Source organism: Ascaphus truei, chromosome 21 (genome assembly GCF_040206685.1).
Source record: "Ascaphus truei isolate aAscTru1 chromosome 21, aAscTru1.hap1, whole genome shotgun sequence".
Taxonomy (NCBI): domain Eukaryota; kingdom Metazoa; phylum Chordata; class Amphibia; order Anura; family Ascaphidae; genus Ascaphus; species Ascaphus truei.
Window position 1 is genome coordinate 21,279,559 of NC_134503.1, and position 26,084 is coordinate 21,305,642.

Here is a 26,084-nt window from a genome sequence, read left to right on the forward strand (position 1 = left end):
ATCTGTATCTATATGCATTTGGGATGCAAAAATAAAAAGGCGAATTACAAATTAAATGGAGATAAATTGGGGGGATCCTTGATGGAGAAGGATTTAGGAGAGCTTATAGACAGCAATAGTGCCCAAAGTCATGCAGTAGCTGCAAAGGCTAAAAAGTTCTTATCTTGCATCAAACAGGCAATGGATGGAAGGGAAGCAAACATAATTATGCCCCTTTACAAAGCATTAGTAAGACCACACCTTGAATATGGAGTACAATTTTGGGCACCAATCCTAAGAAAAGACATTATGGAACTAGAGAGAGAGTGCAGAGAAGAGCCACCAAATTAATAAAGGGGATGGACAATCTAACTTATGAGGAGAGGCTAGCTAAATTAGATTTATTTACATTAGAAAACGGCGTCTAAGAGTGGATATGATAATTATATACAAATATATTCAGGGACAACACAAAGAGCTTTTAAAAGAACTATTCATCCCACGGGTAATATAAAGGACACGGGGCCATCCCTTAAGATTGGAGGAAAGGAGATTTCACCAGCAACAAAGGAAAGGGTTCTTTACAGTAAGGGCAGTTAAAATGTGGAATTCATTACCCATGGAGACTGTGATGGCAGATACAATAGATTTGTTCAAAAAAAGGTTGGACATCTTATTAGATAGGAAAGGTATACAGTGATATACCAAATAAGTAAACATGGGAAGGATGTTGATCCAGGGATTAATCCGATTGCCAATTCTAGGAGTCAGGAAGGAATTTATTTTTCCCCTTATGAGATATCATTGTATTATATGACTCTGGGGTTTTTGTTTGCCTTCCTCTGGATCAATAAGTAAATATAGATATAGGATAACGTATCTGTTGTCTAAATGTAGCATAGGTTTAACTTGATGGACGTACGTCTTTTTTCAACCTCATCTACTATATAACTATGTAATATGTCTGCAAGCTCTAGAGTTTGTTTATTTTTATGTTGAAGTTACAAAAATGACAAATACATACTTGATTCCATGTAGGCAGCTGCATTGGCATCTTTGTTGGGGTCTTCCAAACTTGTAAAATGAACCCCAAAATACAAGTAATGGACTCCAAGCATTGTTACAATTGCAGACCAGCATGTGCCAATTGTCCCACAATATCCCATAGCCAGTTTAAGGTCAGAATAAGTAGTCAGCGGAAACAGCACTATAAAAAAACCCTTCTAGGGTTATGAATGTATCTGTAAATAAATAACAAACAAAAATACAATGCAAAGGTAGTACAATGAAGAGTCTGCATAGTCTTTAAGGTACTTCTACGGTTAAAAAAAAAAAAAAGACTTTACATAGTTACATACAGTAGTGTATATATATGTACAATATATATCAACAATATACTGTAGTTTTAATTTGACGAACATACAGTTTTGTGAAAAAGAAAGTAAAAATTCAAAGCGCTAGGACGCTCCAAGCCAAAGTTAGCTTACAGCTTATGTGTTATGCGCATGGCTGCTGGAATTTAAAAAACTTTTTTCCTTTCTGCGGTCTGCAGGGAAACACTGTTGCAATACTCATAGTTGATACATAACTGTTGCAATACTTATACAGTTTAACTCAGGATATTGATGTGGTCCCCTTATACCTAGCGGGACACACAGACATTTTTTAATACATTTACAGTGTTGTAGCCATTACTGGGCTGCAGGGCTGACACTCTACATTTTCCCAATATGGCTCAGGGGCACCGAGCCAGGCATAATACCTTTATTTACTGGCCTCGGTACAGTTGGCGAGTTTCCCATTGGTCGATTCATATGTCCCGCCCACGGGGCATCTCGAGCCGGCTTGACACGCCCCCTCCTCTGACGTCAGCCAAGAGACGAGCACCTGTTTCTATTGGCTAGTGGGATAGGGTTGCCATGCTATGATTGGTCGCCCCTCCTACCTCCATGCTAAGGATAGCTTAGCGGAGTGTATGTAAGGAAACGGCCGAGGCAGAGAACCAGATCATTTCGTGACTTGTGTCGATGAAGCTAGGGCGGGCTTTTCAAAGTTACTCTGTTGCGAATGACAGAGCAACCGGCTTCGTTTTGAAACTAGGAAATTCTGCCTCGCAGAGACTAAGGGCCTCATGCCATAAGCAGCGATAAGCCCGTTATCGCCAGTTTATTGCCAAAAAAGCCTACAGTGATTCAGTAAACCCCGATAAGCTCGATAAGAGCAAAAATTTGCCACTTATCGCCAGCTTCTCAAACTCGCTCAATTCTAGTAGCTCCAATCAGCATATTGAGGCTGATCGCCATTCTAGAATGGTGATTTCCTCTCCCAATTGTCCACCACAAAAAGTTGTCGAGAAGCTGCCGATGAGCGGCGAGACGGCACTTAGGAAAAAATATGCATTTTTCCTGCATCGGATTGATGCTGGGTGACTCCGGAGCTGATATCAATTAATATCAGCACCGGAGACCCCAGGTAGGAATCAGATGCATGAAAAATGCATTTACAGGCAAATTCATTACCTTAGCGGCTAACCGCTAAGGCAATGAAGGGGTTAACCACTAGTGCCATGGTGATTTTGGGTAGCGGGGGTTGGTGAAGGTGGTATTTGTCCCTTGGTGGGTGTTTAGGCCTGGCGGGGGGGGGGGGTGTTTCGGGTGGACTTAACCCCTTCGTTACCTTAGCGGTTAATACCGCTAAGGTAATGAAGGGGTTAACCCCTCCTGCTACCCATCCGGTAGGCCTAAACATACATTCTTGGAGCTACTACCCCATTCACCCATCCTCCTAGGCCCCCAATAACCATTACAATATGTAATAAACACCAATATACAACCCACCCCCTGTGCCCCCACATAAAACCATTATTATTTTTTTAGACACAGGATTAATACCACAGGCCAGCGGCGGTCCCCGGTTGGTCCCCGCGGTTATCCTTGGGGCCCACAGGGTACCCCGGGTGGTTCCGGGTGGTTGCTGGCGATGGCGACGCGACCAATGACGTCACCCGTCACCATTAGCGTTATAATTTGGTTTTTAGCAACGTCGCTGGCGACAAGGCCAGTGACGTCACGAAGGGGGCGGGCAGCACAATCTATAAAAAATCAAATTTACCCGGCTTAAATTTTTTTGGTCGCGTTAACTATAAGCGCTTGCAACGAGTCAATATATTTGTTTCGGAGCGACGTTGCGTCGCTGTCGCGAGGCAATATAAGCGCAGCCTTAGATCTACAAAAAGAACGATAACTGCGCTCCTACCAATTAGGTTAAAATAAAATAGTGATCTCATGAATAAGGGTTATTTCGTTAAACCCTTTGGCCAAAGCGTTAAAAGCCTGCAGCCAACGTCAAGGCATAACGAATTTGCAGGTACACGGGGGAGAGAGAAAGCACACAGGGGGGTGGGAAGAGAGAGAACACAGGGGGGAGAGAGAGAACACAGGGGGGAGAGAGAGATAACACAGGAGAAAGAGAGCACACGGGGGAGAGAAAGAGCACACAGGAGAGAGAGAGCACACGGGAGACACCAAGAAGGAAGAGAGAGCACACGGGGGGAGAGAGAGAGCACACGGGGGGAGAGAGAGAGCACACGGGGGGAGAGAGAGAGCACACGGGGGGAGAGAGAGAGCACACGGGGGGAGAGAGAGCACACGGGGGAGAGAGAGAGCACACGGGGGGAGAGAGCACACGGGGGGGAGAGAGAGCACACGGGGGGGAGAGAGCACACGGGAGGAGAGAGAGCACACGGGGAGAGAGAGCACACGGGGGGAGAGAGAGCACACGGGGGGAGAGAGAGCACACGGGGGAGAGAGAGCACACGGGGGGAGAGAGAGCACACGGGGGGAGAGAAAGCACACGGGGGGAGAGAGAGCACACGGGGGGGAGAGAGAGCACACGGGAGAGAGAGAGCACACGGGGGGAGAGAGAGCACACGGGGGGAGAGAGAGCACACGGGGGGAGAGAGAGCACACGGGGGGAGAGAGAGCACACGGGGGGAGAGAGAGCACACGGGGGGAGAGAGAGCACACGGGGGGAGAGAGAGCACACGGGGGGAGAGAGAGCACACGGGGGGAGAAAGAGCACACGGGGGGAGAGAGAGCACACAGGGGGAGAGAGAGCACACGGGGGGAGAGAGAGCACACGGGGGAGAGAGAGCACATGGGGGGAGAGAGAGTACACGGGGGTAGAGAGCACACGGGGGGAGAGAGAGCACACGGGGGGAGAGAGAGCACACGGGGGAGAGAGAGCACACGGGGGGAGAGAGAGCACACGGGGGGAGAGAGAGCATACGGGGGGAGAGAGAGCACACAGGGAGAGGGCGCACATGGGGGGAGAGAGAGCACACAGGGGGGGGAGAGCACACAGGGGGGAGACACAAAGGGAGAGAGAGCACACAGGGGGAGAGAAAGCATATAGGGGGAGAGAGAGCACACGGGGGGAGAGAGCACACTGGGGGAGAGAGAGCACACAGGGGGAGTGTGACAGGGTAAATAAAAGCCACCAGCTATATGCCTGGCAGACATATGTTTAGTCTGCAGTGCAGCAGTGACGAGGTTAACTTCAGCTGGGAACCTCAGGACAATTAGTTGGATCCCAGCTGCCTAATCAAGGTGTGTTAAAAAACCCAGGCTGAAGACACATGCTGCCTAGCTGGTCAGGAGAGAGGAGTGGAATACTGAACTAGATTACTGCTATAAGGTCTGTCTTTTTGTATACTGTCTGAAGCAGGGAAATACCCTGAAACTCTGGAGAGAGAAAAGCTTGATTGGGGGTCTGTTTTGCAAAGTACATGTGTTATGAACTGTTGTGTTTACCATGCTGAAGAGAAGCTCTTTTGTTTGCCATGTTGAAGACAAGGAATTTTGTTTTGTCTGCTGAAGAAAAGCTATTTTTGTTTTGTGTGCTGTATATCTTTTAAGGCTAAATAAATAAGCCCCGTCAAGAAACCCGCGTGTGTAGTTGCATGTACCCTGCAACATATGGTGTCAGAAGTGCTGCGATTTTCAAAAGGCTCCTGCAGTTAAAGGGCCACACACACACAAGGATGAGAAAAATTGAAGAATTTTTTTTAAGAGTTTCTGTGCGAGCAGACCAAACAGCAGGGACAGTAAATGCAGGAGCAGACTGTGGACGGACGTTTACAGAGGTACACACTTGGAGTCGTTTATAATGTGAAATTATAATAAGGCTTTATTGTGCCTTTTCCTTTTCATCAGGAAATTCATTCAAACAAGGGGGGGGGAACAAAGCTTCTAATCACTTGGGAGTATTTCTAGTGAAATCCTTGCAATCAGTTCACATCTCCATTAGTTAAGCTTCTCCCAGCCCAAACACATAACATGAAAATAAGCAGATATAAGCAGTCTCTTAATACTGAAAGTCTTATCTGTTTCTTGGAGGGAAAATCTTGTCACTTCCTGGTTCAGCTTCAGGTGTAGTTTTCCCTGTGTCTTGAAAATCAGCTCTGCGGTGCAGAGCTTAAGACCGGTCAGCTCCAGAGATCTGGGTTTCTTTTGGTCAGTCTCTCCTGTGACTCAAGAACCTCTGCTCTGTCTCCACAGGTCAGCTCACACGTGAGCAAAGGAGGAGACACTTCCTGTCTCAAAGGCAGGCTTTTTCTACTACCTGTACTCAGTCAGGTGGTGCTAGTTAGTTTGCTACCAGCAGTTAACCACCACACTACTGGATTAGAGGCACCTTTGTGAACAGGGATAAGTCCCCTGTTACACAGACCAAACAGCAGGGACTGATAATGCAGGAGCAGGCCCAACTACAAGCAGAGAGAGATGAAAGACTATTGCAGCAGCAAACCCAGCTCCTAGCCCAGCAGCATGCAGCACAGGAGGAGTGGATGGCCAAGCTGCTGACCCAATTCCAGGGGTCTGCCAGTCCAGAACTTTCAAACAAACCCCCTATACTCCTGAGGAAAATGGCTCCGAACGAGGATCCAGAGGCTTTTTTACTGACGTTTGAAAGGGTTGCCGAAGCTCAGGGCTGGGCTGCAGATCGCTGGGCAACTGCTTTGGCCCCGCTCCTCACAGGAGAAGCCCAGGCCTCATATCAGGGCCTCCCTGCAGATCAGGCAATGGACTACCGACAAGTGAAAGCCGCCATACTGGATCACTTAGGTCTGACCCCAGAGACCTACCGGCAGCAGTTCCAGAACCTGAAGTACACCGCTAAGATGAGACCCCGGGTCCTCGCTCAGCGGTTATTGGACTTGGATACAACCTGAGGAATGCACTAAGGAGGCACACGGGAGGGGAAATAGCGCGCAGAGGGGGAGAGAGAGCGCACAGGGGGGGAGAGAGCACACAGGGGGGAGAGAGAGCACACAGGGGGGCGAGAGAGCACATGGGGAGAGAGAACACATGAAGCAAAAAAGAGAGTGCACAGGGGGCGAGAGGGAACACACGGGGGGGTGAGAGAGAGAACATGGGGGACGAGAGAGAGCACACGGGGGAGAGAGTGCACATGGGGGAAAGAGAGTACACGGGGGAGAGAGTGCACATGGGGGAAAGAGAGTACACGGGGAAAGAGAGCACACAGGGGAGAGAGCACACGGGGGCGAGAGCACACGTGGGCCAAAGGACATGGGGGGCGAGAGAGAGCAAACGGTGAAGAGAGCACACGGGGCGAGAGAGAGCAAACGGGGAAGAGAGCACACGGGGGGCGAGAGAGAGCACACAGGGACGAGAGAGAGCACACGGGGGAGAGAGCACACGGGGGAGAGAGCGAGCACACGGGGCAAGAGAGCGAGCACACGGGGGGGAGAGAGCGAGCACACGGGGAGAGAGCGAGCACACGGGGAGAGAGCGAGCACATGGGGGGAGAGCGCGAGCACACGGGGGGAGAGAGCTAGCACACCGGGAGAGAGCTAGCACACGGGGGGGAGAGCTAGCACACAGGTGGGAGAGAGCTAGCACACAGGGGGGGGAGAGAGAGCACGCAGGGGGAAAGAGAGCACACAGGGTAGAGAGAGAGAGCACGCAGGGAGAGAGAGCACATGGGGGGAGAGAGAGCACACGGGGGTAGAGAGAGCACACGGGGGAGAGAGAGCACACGGGGAGAGAGAGTACACGGGGTAGAGAGAGCACACAGGGGTAGAGAGAGCACACGGGGGGAGAGAGAGCACAAGGGGGGAGAGAGAGCACACGGGGGGAGAGAGAGCACACGGAGGGAGAGAGAGCACATGGGGGGAGAGAGAGCACACGGGGGGAGAGAGCACACAGGGGGAGAGAGAGCACATGGGGGGAGAGCACACGCACATGGAGGGAGGGAGAGAGAGAGCACACACACGTGGGGAGAGAGCACACTCACACAGGGGAGAGAGCACACGGGGGAGAGAGAACAGGGAGAGAGAGAGCGCATAGGGGGTAGAGAGAGTGCACAGGGGGGGAGAGAGAGGAGGAGGGGAGAGCACACGGGGAGAGCGCACATGGTGAGAGAGTGCTTTAAACAAGGCGGTGGCGGCGTCTAATTTGGCGGGAAAGTGTCCTGGAGGGCGCAGAGAGGCGCTCACTAGCACGATCCCTTCAGGCGCATGATCCCCTTTGTGCGGCTCACTAGCGTACCCCCTTAGGACAAGTCTTAGTACATTTAAAAATAGCGGCGATCGCGCGAGATCCCCATAGGCCATTTAAAGATGGTGACCCCTTGGCAGCAGAGAGGTGGCAGCAAACCGGCGGAGGCTAACGGCGCAGTGGCAAAGTGGTCCTGCGGCAGTTAGTGATGGCGGCCAAGTGTCTGGTGGTGGAGCATTGTTAGCGGTTTGGTCGCGACCTCTTGACAGAGACTGATCTGCAACTTCAAACGACTTATCCCACACACACTGAGCCCAGGAAAAGGAGAACATTATGTTTGTAAAATGAAGGGAACCGTTACAAGAGCTTTACCTTTCCTGGCTTACTATGGAAGGCTGTGCCGCTAATCCATGTACATAATAATTATTAATACACCAGCACCAGAATATACCGGTAGTGACACAAATCTCACTTAGGATGGGGGAAAAGGTTCTACATGTATGAAAAAGAAAAGAAGCGAACCTCAACAGCGACATCTACTTTCTAACACTACATAGAAGAGAAGAAGGAAGGCAGTGGGGCATGATAGACAGAGCGGAACTGCTTTTCTGAAAACGGTATAAGAATAACACCCTGAATACGATTCCTTTGTCCTGACTATGGAAGAGTACTCCTGATTGTTTTGCACACACAGGATGAAACTGGCTATTTTAGTCATACTGATCTGTACTCGAATAACCTATTTCTACTCTGTGAACACACTTGAATAAGCCTCACCTTTTTGAAGTGAAACTTCCTTAGTGGCACCTCATTCGAACTGGGGCAAAAATGGATTTTGGAGACAGAAATGAAACGGATGTGACGTCAGTGCTGGCAGTTGAGGCCGGGCTGTGTTCTGGCTCAGCCCGACCCCAACACTAACATCACACCCGCTCAAAAAATCAGATGCGGCGGCGGCGGCGATAGCCGCCAGCGCCGCTCCTAACGGCTGCTGCTCCCCCCACATGGCCGATGACATATGCGCCGCCGGCGCCACTCCTAACGGCCGCCATTCCCCCCGCACATCCGCTGCCAAGCCGCGCATGCGCAGTTGTTATGGGGACGCAGAGGAAAGCCACGCATGCGCAGAAGCGGTTGGCAGCGGGGCCGTTCCCCGCCCGCTGCCGCGGCTGTTGACATCTGTGCTGCCGTTCCCCGTCTGCTGCCCGTGCCCCGTCTGCTGCCGTGCCCCGTCTGCTGCCCGGGACAGCAGAGACCGCCCGACCGGGACAGCCCCCCCCCCCTTTCCTAACCCGAATGGGACCTCCCAGCTACAGTCACAGTCGCCGTCCTCCCTGCCCTGAGCCCCGGCACTGCGGGGCAACACAACCTGTGCCCATCCCTCCTCCTACCACACTGAGGGAACTATAGACAGCGTGCAGTCCTGACTGCTCTGCCGCCGTGATCGGAGGTGCAGGGGGTGATCGGAGGTGCAGGGGGTGATCGGAGGTGTAGGGGGTGAGGGGAGGTGAGGTGAAGGGGGGTGATGTGAGGGGGTGAAGGGGGGTGATGTGAGGGGGTGAAGGTGGGTGATGTGAGGTGAGGAGGTGCGGGGGGGTGATGTGAGGTGCAGGGGGGTAATGTGAGGTGCAGGGGGGTGATGTGAGGTGCAGGGGGGTGATGTGAGGTGCAGGGGGGTGATGTGAGGTGCAGGGGGGTGATGTGAGGTGCAGGGGGTGATGTGAGGTGCAGGGGGTGATGTGAGGTGCAGGGGGTGATGTGAGGTGCAGGGGGTGATGTGAGGTGCAGGGGGGTGATGTGAGGTGCAGGGGGGTGATGTGAGGTGCAGGGGGGTGATGTGAGGTGCAGGGGGGTGATGTGAGGTGCAGGGGGTGATCGGAGGTGCAGGGGGTGAGGGGAGTTGTAGGTGGTGAGGGGAGGTGAGGAGGTGAAGGGGGGTGATGTGAGGAGGTGAAGGGGGTGATGTGAGGGGGTGAAGGGGGTGATGTGAGGGGGTGAAGGGGGGTGATGTGAGGTGCCGGGGGGTGATGTAAGGTGAGGAGGTGTAGGGGGGTAATGTGAGGTGCCGGGGGGTGATGTGAGGTGAGGAGGTGTAGGGGGGTAATGTGAGGTGCCGGGGGGTGATGTGAGGTGAGGAGGTGTAGGGGGGTAATGTGAGGTGAGGAGGTGTAGGGGGGTAATGTGAGGTGCAGGGGGGTGGGTGATGTGAGGTGCAGGGGGGTGATGTGAGGTGCAGGGGGGTGACGTGAGGTGCAGGGGGGTGACGTGAGGTGCAGGGGGATATGTGAGGTGCAGGGGGGGTGCGCATACATCACACATGCACGCACACAGAGTCACACATGCACACACACAGAGTCACACGCACACACACACAGTCACACGCACACAGTCACACAGTCACACGCACACACACACACAGTCACACAGTCACGCACACACACACAGTCACACAGTCACACGCACGAGGAATTCACACCTAGTGCAAATAGCTAATACAGGGGATGTGTGCCGAGCACGCACCTTCAAAGTCCAAATTTATTTGCGTTTTGTCAATGAAATTGTATATTGATTTTTAATTAAAACATCACAAACACAATTTCTGTGACAAAAGTCAAAGAAGTTTCACTTACTATGCGCGTGCACAGCACACACAGCTTTTTTAAATGTCTTTTCACAGAATGACTATTTTAAAAAAATTACACTAAAAATTAATATTTACTAGCACTAGTTATAAATTACAAAGCACATCATTCTGTTTTAATTTAAATTCTTCCAATCAGGTATTTATCATGATACAATGCACTAAAATTAATTTCAAGCAACTCATATATATGAAATGACATAACGATCTTTATACATACGATGCATATTTTATGAAGCTAGTTTTTGGCACAATGTTGATGTACATAGGCCACGTGATGCTGTTTTTGCACTGATTTTGCAATGATTTTGCCAGTTTTGCACTGATTTTGCCAGTTTTGCAGCATGGACTGTAGTGAGCAGACCCTGGGGCATATGAATCGAAGAAAAAGTGGAGAAATTCTGGGGCAAAATAATTGCACCACATGTGTCAAAGGAAAAAAAAAAGCTGTGTGTGCTGTGCACGCGCATAGTAAGTGAAACTTCTTTGACTTTTGTCACAGAAATTGACTTATAACGCGCGTGCTCGGCACACATGTGTCAGTCAGTGAGTATGTATGTGTGTGTGTCAATCAGTGTGTGCATGTGTGTCAGTCAGTGTGTGCATGTGTGTCAGTCAGTGTGTGCATGTGTGTCAGTCAGCGTGTGTGTCAGTCAGCGTGTGTGCGTGTGTGTCAGTCAGCGTGTGTGCGTGTGTGTCAGTCAGCGTGTGTGCCAGTCAGCGTGTGTGCGTGTGTCAGTCAGCGTGTGTGCGTGTGTGTCAGTCAGCGTGTGTGCCAGTCAGCGTGTGTGCCAGTCAGCGTGTGTGCGTGTGTGTCAGTCAGCGTGTGTGCCAGTCAGCGTGTGTGCGTGTGTCAGTCAGCGTGTGTGCGTGTGTGTCAGTCAGCGTGTATGCCAGTCAGCGTGTGTGCCAGTCAGCGTGTGTGCGTGTTTTAGTCAGTGTGTGTGCCAGTCAGCGTGTGTGCGTGTGTCAGTCAGCGTGTGTGCCAGTCAGCGTGTGTGCGTGTGTGTGTCAGTCAGCGTGTGTGCGTGTGTGTTTCAGTCAGCGTGTGTGCGTGTGTCAGACAGTATGTGAGGGTGAGTCAGACAGTGTGTGTGCGTGTGTGTGTGTCAGTCAGCGTGTGTGCATGTGTGTCAGTCAGCGTGTGTGCGTGTGTCAGTCAGCGTGTGTGCATGTGTGTGTCAGTCAGCGTGTGTGCGTGTGTGTGTCAGTCAGTGTGTGTGCGTGTGTCAGACAGTATGTGAGTGTGAGTCAGTCAGCGTGTGTGTGTCAGTCAGCGTGTGTGCCAGTCAGCGTGTGTGTGCGTGTGTCAGACAGTATGTGAGTGTGAGTCAGACAGTGTGTGCGTGTGTGCCAGTCAGCGTGTGTGCGTCAGTCAGCGTGTGTGCGTGTGTCAGACAGTATGTGAGTGTGAGTCAGTCAGTGTGAGTCAGTCAGTGTGTGAGTCAGTCAGTGTGTGAGTGTGAGTCAGTCAGTGTGTGTGTGAGTCAGTGTGAGTGTCAGTCAGTGTGAGTGTGAGTCAGTCAGTGTGAGTCTGTGTGTGTGTCAAGTCAGTGTATGTCTCTCTCTCTGTGTTGTGTGAATGTCTCTCTGTGCTGTGCCCCCCCCCCCTCCTCCTTCTCCCCCCCTCCCACTACCCCCGGCGGAGCTGCGGACAAAGCTGTGTGTCCTGCTGCAGCCAGCCCCCCCCCCCCCCCCCGGCAACACGGTGGTACCGTTACCCCCTCCTCCCGACTCCCACTACCCCCGGCGGAGCTGCGGACACGGCTGTGTGTCCTGCTGCAATTTCACTAACTTGTTTCGCATATGTACTTCTCAGAACCCTTACTCTGGAATTGTGAGAATGATTCGAAATGACTTTTTACAACCACACTGATCCTCTTTAGATATGGTTAGAGATGTACAAATCAAATATATCAGTGTATCTTTTAAGATTTGTTTTGAACAGTCAAATGATGTTTTGTATACAGAGCACCCTCCAACATAAACACACACAACAAAGAGATGTGGAAATCAGGGGGCAAGTCAAATATTCTCCTAACCAGCACAAAACTAACCTGAGGACTACCGTTTGTCAGTTCAAAGACCAATAGATGGAAACCACTGCACTCTGCCCCATTCCTTTATGTCTCTTCCATTTCACAGTTCTTAGGCTGAGATAATAGTGCTTGAAACGGTGCGCGCGCGGCGAGAGCTACAGGCCTCTTTCCTTTTAGATTGCGAATAGGGGGCGTGACCGTGCAAGCGATGAGAGCGACTGCGCGGCTGATTTTTGAAAAGACAAATTATTTTGTCTTTTCGCGCAACAGCCACGTCATGTGAGCGGTTCAGCCAATGAGGGCAAACCAGCCTGGTGACGCCTCCGCCACGCCTCCCCAATCGCTGGATGTTCAGTTCCCCCGTCGCTCGGGCAGGAGGCCCTCGTGACGCCATGCGCTCCGTCGCAAGCGCGCACCCATTATCATCTCAGCCTCACTATTAATATTATTATCGTTTATTTGTAAAGCGCCAACATATGCAGCAGCGCGGTGCAATGGGGGCACAGAGTGAAGTATATTACATAAACAGAATGACGCACCCAATAAGGACAAACAAGCGCAGCCAGTTACAGAAGGGATTACAATCTAGAGGGGATAAGGGGCAATGTTTAAACACAAGGTAAAGTGGCTGCTCACTCTGAGACCGAGTATGCCTCACGATGGCGTATGGTCCAGCCGCACAGCTGATCCCATTTAGGTTTGGGGGTGTGGATGTTAGGGAGTGTTAGCGTGGAGTTTAGTCCAGCAGCACAGCAGGTCCCAACAGGATTTGAGAAGGGGGTGGTGCGGGGGTAGATGTTAGGGGGTTGCCAGATAGACTTCCATGAAAAGGGGAGTTTTCAAGGCGTTTGAATACCTGAGTGCTTGGGGAGAGTCATGGTACTGTAGTGCCGACGATTAGTCTAAAACAAACCTGGGGCAATCTCCAAAAAGACCCAGGTACATGTTGGGTACATGCTGCAACATTTCACACATCTCTGCAGACAGACTAATGGCCCATCGGATTAACAGCGGGGGTCCCTGGCAGTCCCATTCAAACTGAGTTGTTAATTCGATGGGCCATTAGCCTCTGCAGAAATGTCACTGAAATGTACCCAGCATGTTACTTGGCTAGTTTAAGGCAAGTTTAAGGCAAGCTTTAGAATACTCGTTGGCTCGTCTGTACATGGTTGGGAATTCCAGAGAGAAGGTGCAGCACGGGAGAAGGATTGTAGGTGGGAGTGGGAGGAAGTAAGGGAGCAGATCGGGAGAAGAATTGTAGGTGGGAGTGAATGGAGGTAAGGGGGCAGCACGGGAGGATTGTAAGTGGGAGTGGGAGGAGGTAAGGGGGCAGATCGGGAGAAGGATTGTAGTAGGGAGTGGGAGAAGGATTGTAGTTGGGAGTGGGAGAAGGATTGTAGGTGGGAGCGGGAGGAGGATTGTAGGTGGGAGCGGGAGGAGGATTGTAGGTGGGAGTGGGAGGAGGATTGTAGTTCGGAGTGGGAGAAGGATTATAGGTGGGAGTGGGAGAAGGATTGTAGTTGGGAGCGGGAGGAGGATTGTAGGTGGGAGTGGGAGAAGGATTGTAGTTGGGAGTGGGAGAAGGATTGTAGGTGGGAGTGGGAGAAGGATTGTAGGTGGGAGTGGGAGAAGGATTGTAGGTGGGAGTGGGAGGAGGATTGTAGGTGAGAGCGGGAGGAGGATTGTAGGTCGGAGCGGGAGGAGGATTGTAGGTGGGAGCGGGAGAAGGATTGTAGGTGGGAGTGGGAGTAGGATTGTAGGTGGGAGCAGGAGGAGGATTGTAGGTGGGAGCGGGAGGAGGATTGTAGGTGGGAGCGGGAGGAGGATTATAGGTGGGAGTGGGAGGAGGATTGTAGGTGGGAGCGGGAGGAGGATTGTAGGTGGGAGTGGGAGAAGGATTGTAGTTGGGAGTGGGAGAAGGATTGTAGGTGGGAGTGGGAGGAGGATTGTAGTTGGGAGTGGGAGTAGGATTGTAGGTGGGAGCGGGAGGAGGATTGTAGGTGGGAGCGGGAGAAGGATTGTAGGTGGGAGTGGGAGAAGGATTGTAGGTGGGAGTGGGAGAAGGATTGTAGGTGGGAGTGGGAGAAGGATTGTAGGTGGGAGCGGGAGGAGGATTATAGGTGGGAGTGGGAGGAGGATTGTAGGTGGGAGCGGGAGAAGGATTGTAGGTGGGAGTGGGAGAAGGATTGTAGGTGGGAGTGGGAGAAGGATTGTAGGTGGGATCGGGAGGAGGATTATAGGTGGGAGTGGGAGGAGGATTGTAGGTGGGAGTGGGAGAAGGATTGTAGGTGGGAGCGGGAGGAGGATTGTAGGTGGGAGTGGGAGGAGGATTGTAGGTGGGAGTGGGAGGAGGTAAGGGGGCAGCACGGGAGGATTGTAGGTGGGAGTGGGAGGAGGTAAGGGGGCAGCACGGGAGGATTGTAGGTGGGAGTGGGAGGAGGTAAGGGGGCAGCACGGGAGGATTGTAGGTGGGAGTGGGAGGAGGTAAGGGGGCAGCACGGGAGGAGGATTTTAGGTGGTAGTGGGAGGAGGTAAGGGGCAGCACGGGAGGAGGATTGTAGGTGGGAGTGGGAGGAGGTAAGGGGGCAGCACGGGAGGAGGATTTTAGGTGGGAGCGGGAGGAGGATTGTAGGTGGGAGCGGGAGAAGGATTGTAGGTGGGAGCGGGAGGAGGATTGTAGGTCGGAGCGGGAGGAGGATTGTAGGTGGGAGTGGGAGGAGGATTGTAGGTGGGAGTGGGAGTAGGATTGTAGGTGGGAGCGGGAGGAGGATTGTAGGTGGGAGCGGGAGGAGGATTGTAGGTGGGAGTGGGAAGAGGATTGTAGGTGGGAGCGGGAGGAGGACTGTAGGTGGGAGTGGGAGGAGGATTGTAGTTGGGAGCGGGAGTAGGATTGTAGTTGGGAGTGGGAGGAGGATTGTAGTTGGGAGTGGGAGTAGGATTGTAGGTGGGAGCGGGAGGAGGATTGTAGGTGGGAGCGGGAGGAGGATTGTAGGTGGGAGCGGGAGGAGGATTATAGGTGGGAGTGGGAGGAGGATTGTAGGTGGGAGTGGGAGAAGGATTGTAGGTGGGAGCGGGAGGAGGATTGAAGGTGGGAGCGGGAGGAGGATTGTAGGTGGGAGTGGGAGGAGGATTGTAGGTGGGAGTGGGAGTAGGATTGTAGGTGGGAGCGGGAGGAGGATTGTAGGTGGGAGCGGGAGGAGGATTGTAGGTGGGAGTGGGAGAAGGATTGTAGTTGGGAGTGGGAGGAGGATTGTAGTTGGGAGTGGGAGGAGGATTGTAGTTGGGAGTGGGAGTAGGATTGTAGGTGGGAGCGGGAGGAGGATTGTAGGTGGGAGCGGGAGGAGGATTGTAGGTGGGAGCGGGAGGAGGATTGTAGGTGGGAGTGGGAGAAGGATTGTAGGTGGGAGTGGGAGAAGGATTGTAGGTGGGAGTGGGAGAAGGATTGTAGGTGGGAGTGGGAGAAGGATTGTAGTTGGGAGTGGGAGGAGGATTGTAGGTGGGAGTGGGAGAAGGATTGTAGGTGGGAGCGGGAGAAGGATTGTAGGTGGGAGTGGGAGAAGGATTGTAGGTGGGAGTGGGAGAAGGATTGTAGGTGGGAGCGGGAGGAGGATTATAGGTGGGAGTGGGAGGAGGATTGTAGGTGGGAGCGGGAGAAGGATTGTAGGTGGGAGTGGGAGAAGGATTGTAGGTGGGAGTGGGAGAAGGATTGTAGGTGGGAGCGGGAGGAGGATTATAGGTGGGAGTGGGAGGAGGATTGTAGGTGGGAGTGGGAGAAGGATTGTAGGTGGGAGCGGGAGGAGGATTGTAGGTGGGAGTGGGAGGAGGATTGTAGGTGGGAGTGGGAGGAGGTAAGGGGGCAGCACGGGAGGATTGTAGGTGGGAGTGGGAGGAGGTAAGGGGGCAGCACGGGAGGATTGTAGGTGGGAGTGGGAGGAGGTAAGGGGGCAGCACGGGAGGATTGTAGGTGGGAGTGGGAGGAGGTAAGGGGGCAGCACGGGAGGAGGATTTTAGGTGGGAGTGGGAGGAGGTAAGGGGCAGCACGGGAGGAGGATTGTAGGTGGGAGTGGGAGGAGGTAAGGGGGCAGCACGGGAGGAGGATTTTAGGTGGGAGCGGGAGGAGGATTGTAGGTGGGAGCGGGAGAAGGATTGTAGGTGGGAGCGGGAGGAGGATTGTAGGTCGGAGCGGGAGTAGGATTGTAGGTGGGAGCGGGAGGAGGATTGTAGGTGGGAGCGGGAGGAGGATTGTAGGTGGGAGCGGGAGGAGGATTGTAGGTGGGAGTGGGAGTAGGATTGTAGGTGGGAGCGGGAGGATTGTATGTGGGAGTGGGAGGAGGATTGTAGGTGGGAGTGGGAAGAGGATTGTAGGTGGGAGCGGGAGGAGGATTGTAGGTGGGAGTGGGAGGAGGATTGTAGTTGGGAGCGGGAGGAGGATTGTAGGTGGGAGCGGGAGGAGGATTGTAGGTGGGAGCGGGAGGAGGATTGTAGGTGGGAGCGGGAGGAGGATTGTAGGTGGGAGTGGGAGGAGGATTGTAGTTGGGAGTGGGAGTAGGATTGTAGGTGGGAGTGGGAGGAGGATTGTAGGTGGGAGTGGGAGAAGGATTGTAGTTGGGAGTGGGAGGAGGATAGTAGGTGGGAGTGGGAGAAGGATTGTAGTTGGGAGTGGGAGAAGGATTGTAGGTGGGAGCGGGAGAAGGATTGTAGGTGGGAGTGGGAGGAGGATTGTAGGTGGGAGTGGGAGGAGGATTGTAGGTGGGACTGAGAGGAGGTAAGGGGGCAGCACGGGAGGATTGTAGGTGGGAGTGGGAGGAGGTAAGGGGGCAGCACGGGAGGATTGTAGGTGGGAGCGGGAGGAGGATTGTAGTTGGGAGTGGGAGAAGGATTGTAGGTGGGAGTGGGAGAAGGATTGTAGGTGGGAGTGAGAGGAGGTAAGGGGGCAGCACGGGAGGATTGTAGGTGGGAGTGGGAGGAGGTAAGGGGGCAGCACGGGAGGATTGTAGGTGGGAGTGGGAGGAGGTAAGGGGGCAGCACGGGAGGATTGTAGGTGGGAGTGGGAGGAGGAAAGGGGGCAGCACGGGAGGAGGATTGTAGGTGGGAGTGGGAGGAGGATTATAGGTGGGAGTGGGAGAAGGATTGTAGGTGGGAGCGGGAGGAGGATTGTAGGTGGGAGTGGGAGTAGGATTGTAGGTGGGAGTGGGAGGAGGATTGTAGGTGGGAGCGGGAGGAGGATTATAGGTGGGAGTGGGAGTAGGATTGTAGGTGGGAGCGGGAGGAGGATTGTAGGTGGGAGTGGGAGGAGGATTGTAGGTGGGAGTGGGAGAAGGATTGTAGGTGGGAGCGGGAGAAGGATTGTAGGTGGGAGCGGGAGGAGGATTGAAGGTCGGAGCGGGAGGAGGATTGTAGGTGGGAGCGGGAGGAGGATTGTAGGTGGGAGTGGGAGGAGGATTGTAGGTGGGAGTGGGAGGAGGATTGTAGGTGGGAGAAGGATTGTAGGTGGGAGCGGGAGGAGGATTGTAGGTGGGAGCGGGAGGAGGATTGTAGGTGGGAGCGGGAGAAGGATTGTAGGTGGGAGCGGGAGGAGGATTGTAGGTCGGAGCGGGAGGAGGATTGTAGGTGGGAGTGAGAGGAGGTAAGGGGGCAGCATGGGAGGATTGTAGGTGGGAGTGGGAGGAGGTAAGGGGGCAGCACGGGAGGATTGTAGGTGGGAGTGGGAGGAGGATTGTAGGTGGGAGTGGGAAGAGGATTGTAGGTGGGAGCGGGAGGAGGATTGTAGGTGGGAGTGGGAGGAGGATTGTAGTTGGGAGCGGGAGGAGGATTGTAGGTGGGAGTGGGAGGAGGATTGTAGTTGGGAGCGGGAGTAGGATTGTAGGTGGGAGCGGGAGGAGGATTGTAGGTGGGAGCGGGAGGAGGATTGTAGGTGGGAGCGGGAGGAGGATTGTAGGTGGGAGCGGGAGGAGGATTGTAGGTGGGAGCGGGAGGAGGATTGTAGGTGGGAGCGGGAGGAGGATTGTAGGTGGGAGTGGGAGGATTGTAGTTGGGAGTGGGAGTAGGATTGTAGGTGGGAGCGGGAGGAGGATTGTAGGTGGGAGCGGGAGGAGGATTGTAGGTGGGAGTGGGAGAAGGATTGTAGTTGGGAGTGGGAGGAGGATTGTAGTTGGGAGTGGGAGGAGGATTGTAGTTGGGAGTGGGAGTAGGATTGTAGGTGGGAGCGGGAGGAGGATTGTAGGTGGGAGCGGGAGAAGGATTGTAGGTGGGAGTGGGAGAAGGATTGTAGGTGGGAGTGGGAGAAGGATTGTAGGTGGGAGTGGGAGAAGGATTGTAGTTGGGAGTGGGAGGAGGATTGTAGGTGGGAGTGGGAGAAGGATTGTAGTTGGGAGTGGGAGAAGGATTGTAGGTGGGAGCGGGAGAAGGATTGTAGGTGGGAGTGGGAGGAGGATTGTAGGTGGGACTGAGAGGAGGTAAGGGGGCAGCACGGGAGGATTGTAGGTGGGAGTGGGAGGAGGTAAGGGGCAGCACGGGAGGATTGAAGGTGGGAGCGGGAGGAGGATTGTAGTTGGGAGTGGGAGAAGGATTGTAGGTGGGAGTGGGAGAAGGATTGTAGGTGGGAGTGAGAGGAGGTAAGGGGGCAGCACGGGAGGATTGTAGGTGGGAGTGGGAAGAGGTAAGGGGGCAGCACGGGAGGATTGTAGGTGGGAGTGGGAGGAGGTAAGGGGGCAGCACGGGAGGATTGTAGGTGGGAGTGGGAGGAGGTAAGGGGGCAGCACGGGAGGAGGATTGTAGGTGGGAGTGGGAGGAGGATTATAGGTGGGAGTGGGAGAAGGATTGTAGGTGGGAGCGGGAGGAGGATTGTAGGTGGGAGTGGGAGTAGGATTGTAGGTGGGAGCGGGAGGAGGATTGTAGGTGGGAGCGGGAGGAGGATTATAGGTGGGAGTGGGAGTAGGATTGTAGGTGGGAGCGGGAGGAGGATTGTAGGTGGGAGTGGGAGGAGGATTGTAGGTGGGAGTGGGAGAAGGATTGTAGGTGGGAGCGGGCGAAGGATTGTAGGTGGGAGCGGGAGGAGGATTGTAGGTCGGAGCGGGAGGAGGATTGTAGGTGGGAGCGGGAGGAGGATTGTAGGTGGGAGTGGGAGGATTGTAGGTGGGAGTGGGAGGAGGATTGTAGGTGGGAGTGGGAGAAGGATTGTAGGTGGGAGCGGGAGGAGGATTGTAGGTGGGAGCGGGAGGAGGATTGTAGGTGGGAGCGGGAGAAGGATTGTAGGTGGGAGCGGGAGGAGGATTGTAGGTCGGAGCGGGAGGAGGATTGTAGGTGGGAGCGGGAGGAGGATTGTAGGTGGGAGTGGGAGGAGGATTGTAGGTGGGAGTGGGAGGAGGTAAGGGGGCAGCACGGGAGGATTATAGGTGGGAGTGGGAGGAGGTAAGGGGGCAGCACGGGAGGAGGATTGTAGGAGGGAGCGGGAGGAGGATTATAGGTGGGAGCGGGAGGAGGATTGTAAGTGGGAGTGGGAGGAGGATTGTAGGTGGGAGTGGGAGAAGGATTGTAGGTGGGAGTGGGAGGAGGTAAGGGGGCAGCACGGGAGGATTGTAGGTGGGAGTGGGAGGAGGTAAGGGGGCAGCACGGGAGGATTGTAGGTGGGAGTGGGAGGAGGTAAGGGGGCAGCACGGGAGGATTGTAGGTGGGAGTGGGAGGAGGTAAGGGGGCAGCACGGGAGGATTGTAGGTGGAAGTGGGAGGAGGTAAGGGGGCAGCACGGGAGGATTGTAGGTGGGAGTGGGAGGAGGTAAGGGGGCAGCACGGGAGGATTGTAGGTGGGAGTGGGAGGAGGTAAGGGGGCAGCACGGGAGGAGGATTGTAGGTGGGAGTGGGAGGAGGTAAGGGGGCAGCACGGGAGGATTGTAGGTGGGAGTGGGAGGAGGTAAGGGGGCAGCACGGGAGGATTGTAGGTGGGAGCGGGAGGAGGATTATAGGTGGGAGTGGGAGTAGGATTGTAGGTGGGAGCGGGAGGAGGATTGTAGGTGGGAGTGGGAGGAGGATTGTAGGTGGGAGTGGGAGAAGGATTGTAGGTGGGAGCGGGAGAAGGATTGTAGGTGGGAGCGGAAGGAGGATTGTAGGTCGGAGCGGGAGGAGGATTGTAGGTGGGAGCGGGAGGAGGATTGTAGGTGGGAGTGGGAGGAGGATTTTAGGTGGGAGTGGGAGGAGGATTGTAGGTGGGAGAAGGATTGTAGGTGGGAGCGGGAGGAGGATTGTAGGTGGGAGCGGGAGGAGGATTGTAGGTGGGAGCGGGAGAAGGATTGTAGGTGGGAGCGGGAGGAGGATTGTAGGTCGGAGCGGGAGGAGGATTGTAGGTGGGAGTGAGAGGAGGTAAGGGGGCAGCATGGGAGGATTGTAGGTGGGAGTGGGAGGAGGTAAGGGGGCAGCACGGGAGGATTGTAGGTGGGAGTGGGAGGAGGATTGTAGGTGGGAGTGGGAAGAGGATTGTAGGTGGGAGCGGGAGGAGGATTGTAGGTGGGAGTGGGAGGAGGATTGTAGTTGGGAGCGGGAGGAGGATTGTAGGTGGGAGCGGGAGGAGGATTGTAGGTGGGAGTGGGAGGAGGATTTTAGGTGGGAGTGGGAGGAGGATTGTAGGTGGGAGAAGGATTGTAGGTGGGAGCGGGAGGAGGATTGTAGGTGGGAGCGGGAGGAGGATTGTAGGTGGGAGCGGGAGAAGGATTGTAGGTGGGAGCGGGAGGAGGATTGTAGGTCGGAGCGGGAGGAGGATTGTAGGTGGGAGTGAGAGGAGGTAAGGGGGCAGCATGGGAGGATTGTAGGTGGGAGTGGGAGGAGGTAAGGGGGCAGCACGGGAGGATTGTAGGTGGGAGTGGGAGGAGTATTGTAGGTGGGAGTGGGAAGAGGATTGTAGGTGGGAGCGGGAGGAGGATTGTAGGTGGGAGTGGGAGGAGGATTGTAGTTGGGAGCGGGAGGAGGATTGTAGGTGGGAGTGGGAGGAGGATTGTAGTTGGGAGCGGGAGTAGGATTGTAGGTGGGAGCGGGAGGAGGATTGTAGGTGGGAGCGGGAGGAGGATTGTAGGTGGGAGCGGGAGGAGGATTGTAGGTGGGAGCGGGAGGAGGATTGTAGGTGGGAGCGGGAGGAGGATTGTAGGTGGGAGCGGGAGGAGGATTGTAGGTGGGAGCGGGAGGAGGATTGAAGGTGGGAGTGGGAGGAGGATTGAAGGTGGGAGTGGGAGGATTGTAGTTGGGAGTGGGAGTAGGATTGTAGGTGGGAGCGGGAGGAGGATTGTAGGTGGGAGCGGGAGGAGGATTGTAGGTGGGAGTGGGAGAAGGATTGTAGTTGGGAGTGGGAGGAGGATTGTAGTTGGGAGTGGGAGGAGGATTGTAGTTGGGAGTGGGAGTAGGATTGTAGGTGGGAGCGGGAGGAGGATTGTAGGTGGGAGCGGGAGAAGGATTGTAGGTGGGAGTGGGAGAAGGATTGTAGGTGGGAGTGGGAGAAGGATTGTAGGTGGGAGTGGGAGAAGGATTGTAGTTGGGAGTGGGAGGAGGATTGTAGGTGGGAGTGGGAGAAGGATTGTAGTTGGGAGTGGGAGAAGGATTGTAGGTGGGAGCGGGAGAAGGATTGTAGGTGGGAGTGGGAGGAGGATTGTAGGTGGGACTGAGAGGAGGTAAGGGGGCAGCACGGGAGGATTGTAGGTGGGAGTGGGAGGAGGTAAGGGGGCAGCACGGGAGGATTGTAGGTGGGAGCGGGAGGAGGATTTTAGTTGGGAGTGGGAGAAGGATTGTAGGTGGGAGTGGGAGAAGGATTGTAGGTGGGAGTGAGAGGAGGTAAGGGGGCAGCACGGGAGGATTGTAGGTGGGAGTGGGAGGAGGTAAGGGGGCAGCACGGGAGGATTGTAGGTGGGAGTGGGAGGAGGTAAGGGGGCAGCACGGGAGGATTGTAGGTGGGAGTGGGAGGAGGTAAGGGGGCAGCACGGGAGGAGGATTGTAGGTGGGAGTGGGAGGAGGATTATAGGTGGGAGTGGGAGAAGGATTGTAGGTGGGAGCGGGAGGAGGATTGTAGGTGGGAGTGGGAGTAGGATTGTAGGTGGGAGCGGGAGGAGGATTGTAGGTGGGAGCGGGAGGAGGATTATAGGTGGGAGTGGGATTGTAGGAGGGAGCGGGAGGAGGATTGTAGGTGGGAGTGGGAGGAGGATTGTAGGTGGGAGTGGGAGAAGGATTGTAGGTGGGAGCGGGAGAAGGATTGTAGGTGGGAGCGGGAGGAGGATTGTAGGTCGGAGCGGGAGGAGGATTGTAGGTGGGAGCGGGAGGAGGATTGTAGGTGGGAGTGGGAGGAGGATTGTAGGTGGGAGTGGGAGGAGGATTGTAGGTGGGAGTGGGAGAAGGATTGTAGGTGGGAGCGGGAGGAGGATTGTAGGTGGGAGTGGGAGGAGGATTGTAGGTGGGAGCGGGAGAAGGATTGTAGGTGGGAGCGGGAGGAGGATTGTAGGTCGGAGCGGGAGGAGGATTGTAGGTGGGAGTGAGAGGAGGTAAGGGGGCAGCATGGGAGGATTGTAGGTGGGAGTGGGAGGAGGTAAGGGGGCAGCACGGGAGGATTGTAGGTGGGAGTGGGAGGAGGTAAGGGGGCAGCACGGGAGGAGGATTGTAGGAGGGAGCGGGAGGAGGATTATAGGTGGGAGCGGGAGGAGGATTGTAAGTGGGAGTGGGAGGAGGATTGTAGGTGGGAGTGGGAGAAGGATTGTAGGTGGGAGTGGGAGGAGGTAAGGGGGCAGCACGGGAGGATTGTAGGTGGGAGTGGGAGGAGGTAAGGGGGCAGCACGGGAGGATTGTAGGTGGGAGTGGGAGGAGGTAAGGGGGCAGCACGGGAGGATTGTAGGTGGGAGTGGGAGGAGGTAAGGGGGCAGCACGGGAGGATTGTAGGTGGAAGTGGGAGGAGGTAAGGGGGCAGAACGGGAGGATTGTAGGTGGGAGTGGGAGGAGGTAAGGGGGCAGCACGGGAGGATTGTAGGTGGGAGTGGGAGGAGGTAAGGGGGCAGCACGGGAGGAGGATTGTAGGTGGGAGTGGGAGGAGGTAAGGGGGCAGCACGGGAGGATTGTAGGTGGGAGTGGGAGGAGGTAAGGGGGCAGCACGGGAGGATTGTAGGTGGGAGTGGGAGGAGGTAAGGGGGCAGCACGGGAGGAGGATTGTAGGTGGGAGTGGGAGGAGGTAAGGGGGCAGCACGGGAGGAGGATTGTAGGTGGGAGCGGGAGGAGGATTATAGGTGGGAGCGGGAGGAGGATTGTAGGTGGGAGTGGGAGAAGGATTGTAGGTGGGAGCAGGAGAAGGATTGTAGGTGGGAGCGGGAGGAGGATTGTAGGTGGGAGCAGGAGAAGGATTGTAGGTGGGAGCGGGAGGAGGATTGTAGGTCGGAGCGGGAGGAGGATTGTAGGTGGGAGCGGGAGGAGGATTGTAGGTGGGAGTGGGAGGAGGATTGTAGGTGGGAGTGGGAGGAGGATTGTAGGTGGGAGCGGGAGGAGGATTATAGGTGGGAGTGGGAGTAGGATTATAGGTGGGAGTGGGAGTAGGATTGTAGGTGGGAGCGGGAGGAGGATTGTAGGTGGGAGTGGGAGGCGGATTGTAGGTGGGAGCGGGAGGAGGATTGTAGGTGGGAGTGGGAGGATTATAGGTGGGAGTGGGAGGAGGATTGTAGGTGGGAGCGGGAGGAGGATTGTAGGTGGGAGTGGGAGGAGGATTGTAGGTGGGAGCGGGAGGAGGATTATAGGTGGGAGTTTGAGAAGGATTGTAGGTGGGAGTGGGAGGAGGATTGTAGGTGAGAGCGGGAGGAGAATTGTAGGTGGGAGCGGGAGAATTGTAGGTGGGAGCGGGAGGAGGATTGTAGGTGGGAGCGGGAAAAGGATTGTAGGTGGGAGTGGGAGAAGGATTGTAAGTGGGAGTGGGAGAAGGATTGTGGGTGGGAGTGAGAGGAGGTAATGGGGCAGCACGGGAGGATTATAGGTGGGAGTGGGAGGAGGATTGTAGGTGGGAGCGGGAGGAGGATTATAGGTGGGAATGGGAGAAGGATTGTAGGTGGGAGTGGGAGGAGGATTGTAGGTGAGAGCGGGAGGAGAATTGTAGGTGGGAGCGGGAGGATTGTAGGTGGGAGCGGGAGGAGGATTGTAGGTGGGAGCGGGAGAAGGATTGTAGGTGGGAGTGGGAGAAGGATTGTAAGTGGGAGTGGGAGAAGGATTGTGGGTGGGAGTGAGAGGAGGTAATGGGGCAGCACGGGAGGATTGTAGGTGGGAGTGGGAGGAGGATTGTAGGTGGGAGCGGGAGGAGGATTGTAGGTGGGAGTGGGAGAAGGATTGTAGGTGGGAGCGGGAGGAGGATTGTAGGTGGGAGCGGGAGGAGGATTGTAGGTGGGAGCGGGAGAAGGATTGTAGGTGGGAGCGGGAGGAGGATTGTAGGTGGGAGCGGGAGAAGGATTGTAGGTCGGAGCGGGAGGAGGATTGTAGGTCGGAGCGGGAGGAGGATTGTAGGTGGGAGCGGGAGGAGGATTGTAGGTGGGAGTGGGAGGAGGATTGTAGGTGGGAGTGGGAGGAGGTAAGGGGGCAGCACGGGAGGAGGATTGTAGGTGGGAGCGGGAGGAGGATTATAGGTGGGAGCGGGAGGAGGATTGTAGGTGGGAGTGGGAGAAGGATTGAAGGTGGGAGCGGGAGAAGGATTGTAGGTGGGAGCGGGAGGAGGATTGTAGGTGGGAGCGGGAGAAGGATTGTAGGTGGGAGCGGGAGGAGGTAAGGGGGCAGCACGGGAGGAGGATTGTAGGTGGGAGCGGGAGGAGGTAAGGGGGCAGCACGGGAGGAGGATTGTAGGTGGGAGCGGGAGGAGGATTATAGGTGGGAGCGGGAGGAGGATTGTAGGTGGGAGCGGGAGGAGGATTGTAGGTGGGAGCGGGAGAAGGATTGTAGGTGGGAGTGGGAGGAGGATTGTAGGTCGGAGCGGGAGGAGGATTGTAGGTGGGAGCGGGAGGAGGATTGTAGGTGGGAGTGGGAGGAGGATTGTAGGTGGGAGTGGGAGGAGGATTGTAGGTGGGAGCGGGAGGAGGATTATAGGTGGGAGTGGGAGTAGGATTATAGGTGGGAGTGGGAGTAGGATTGTAGGTGGGAGCGGGAGGAGGATTGTAGGTGGGAGTGGAAGGAGGATTGTAGGTGGGAGTGGAAGGAGGTTTGTAGGTGGGAGCGGGAGGAGGATTGTAGGTGGGAGTGGGAGGAGGATTATAGGTGGGAGTGGGAGGAGGATTGTAGGTGGGAGCGGGAAGAGGATTGTAGGTGGGAGTGGGAGGAGGATTGTAGGTGGGAGCGGGAAGAGGATTGTAGGTGGGAGTGGGAGGAGGATTGTAGGTGGGAGCGGGAGGAGGATTGTAGGTGGGAGCGGGAGGATTGTAGGTGGGAGCGGGAGGAGGATTGTAGGTGGGAGCGGGAGAAGGATTGTAGGTGGGAGTGGGAGAAGGATTGTAAGTGGGAGTGGGAGAAGGATTGTAAGTGGGAGCGGGATGAGGATTGTAGGTGGGAGTGGGAGGAGGATTGTGGGTGGGAGTGAGAGGAGGTAAGGGGGCAGCACGGGAGGATTGTAGGTGGGAGTGGGAGGAGGATTGTAGGTGGGAGCGGGAGGAGGATTGTAGGTGGGAGTGGGAGAAGGATTGTAGGTGGGAGCGGGAGGAGGATTGTAGGTGGGAGCGGGAGGAGGATTGTAGGTGGGAGCGGGAGAAGGATTGTAGGTCGGAGCGGGAGGAGGATTGTAGGTGGGAGTGGAAGGAGGATTGTAGGTGGGAGTGGAAGGAGGTTTGTAGGTGGGAGCGGGAGGAGGATTGTAGGTGGGAGTGGGAGGAGGATTATAGGTGGGAGTGGGAGGAGGATTGTAGGTGGGAGCGGGAAGAGGATTGTAGGT

General features: G+C 55.1%; 1 protein-coding gene across 4 annotated transcripts in view; it reads right to left on the minus strand.

Annotated features, from left to right (window-relative positions):
• Positions 1–26,084, minus strand: part of LOC142472303 (macrophage mannose receptor 1-like) — a 244,922-nt gene that overhangs the window by 197,692 nt on the left and 21,146 nt on the right. For all 4 annotated transcript variants that reach the window (XM_075579316.1, XM_075579315.1, XM_075579317.1 and 1 more), the window contains exon 2: positions 1,004–1,220. In XM_075579316.1, the coding sequence (XP_075435431.1) occupies positions 1,004–1,145 (142 nt within the window). In that variant the 5' untranslated portion in view covers positions 1,146–1,220. The remainder of the gene's footprint in view (positions 1–1,003; positions 1,221–26,084) is intronic.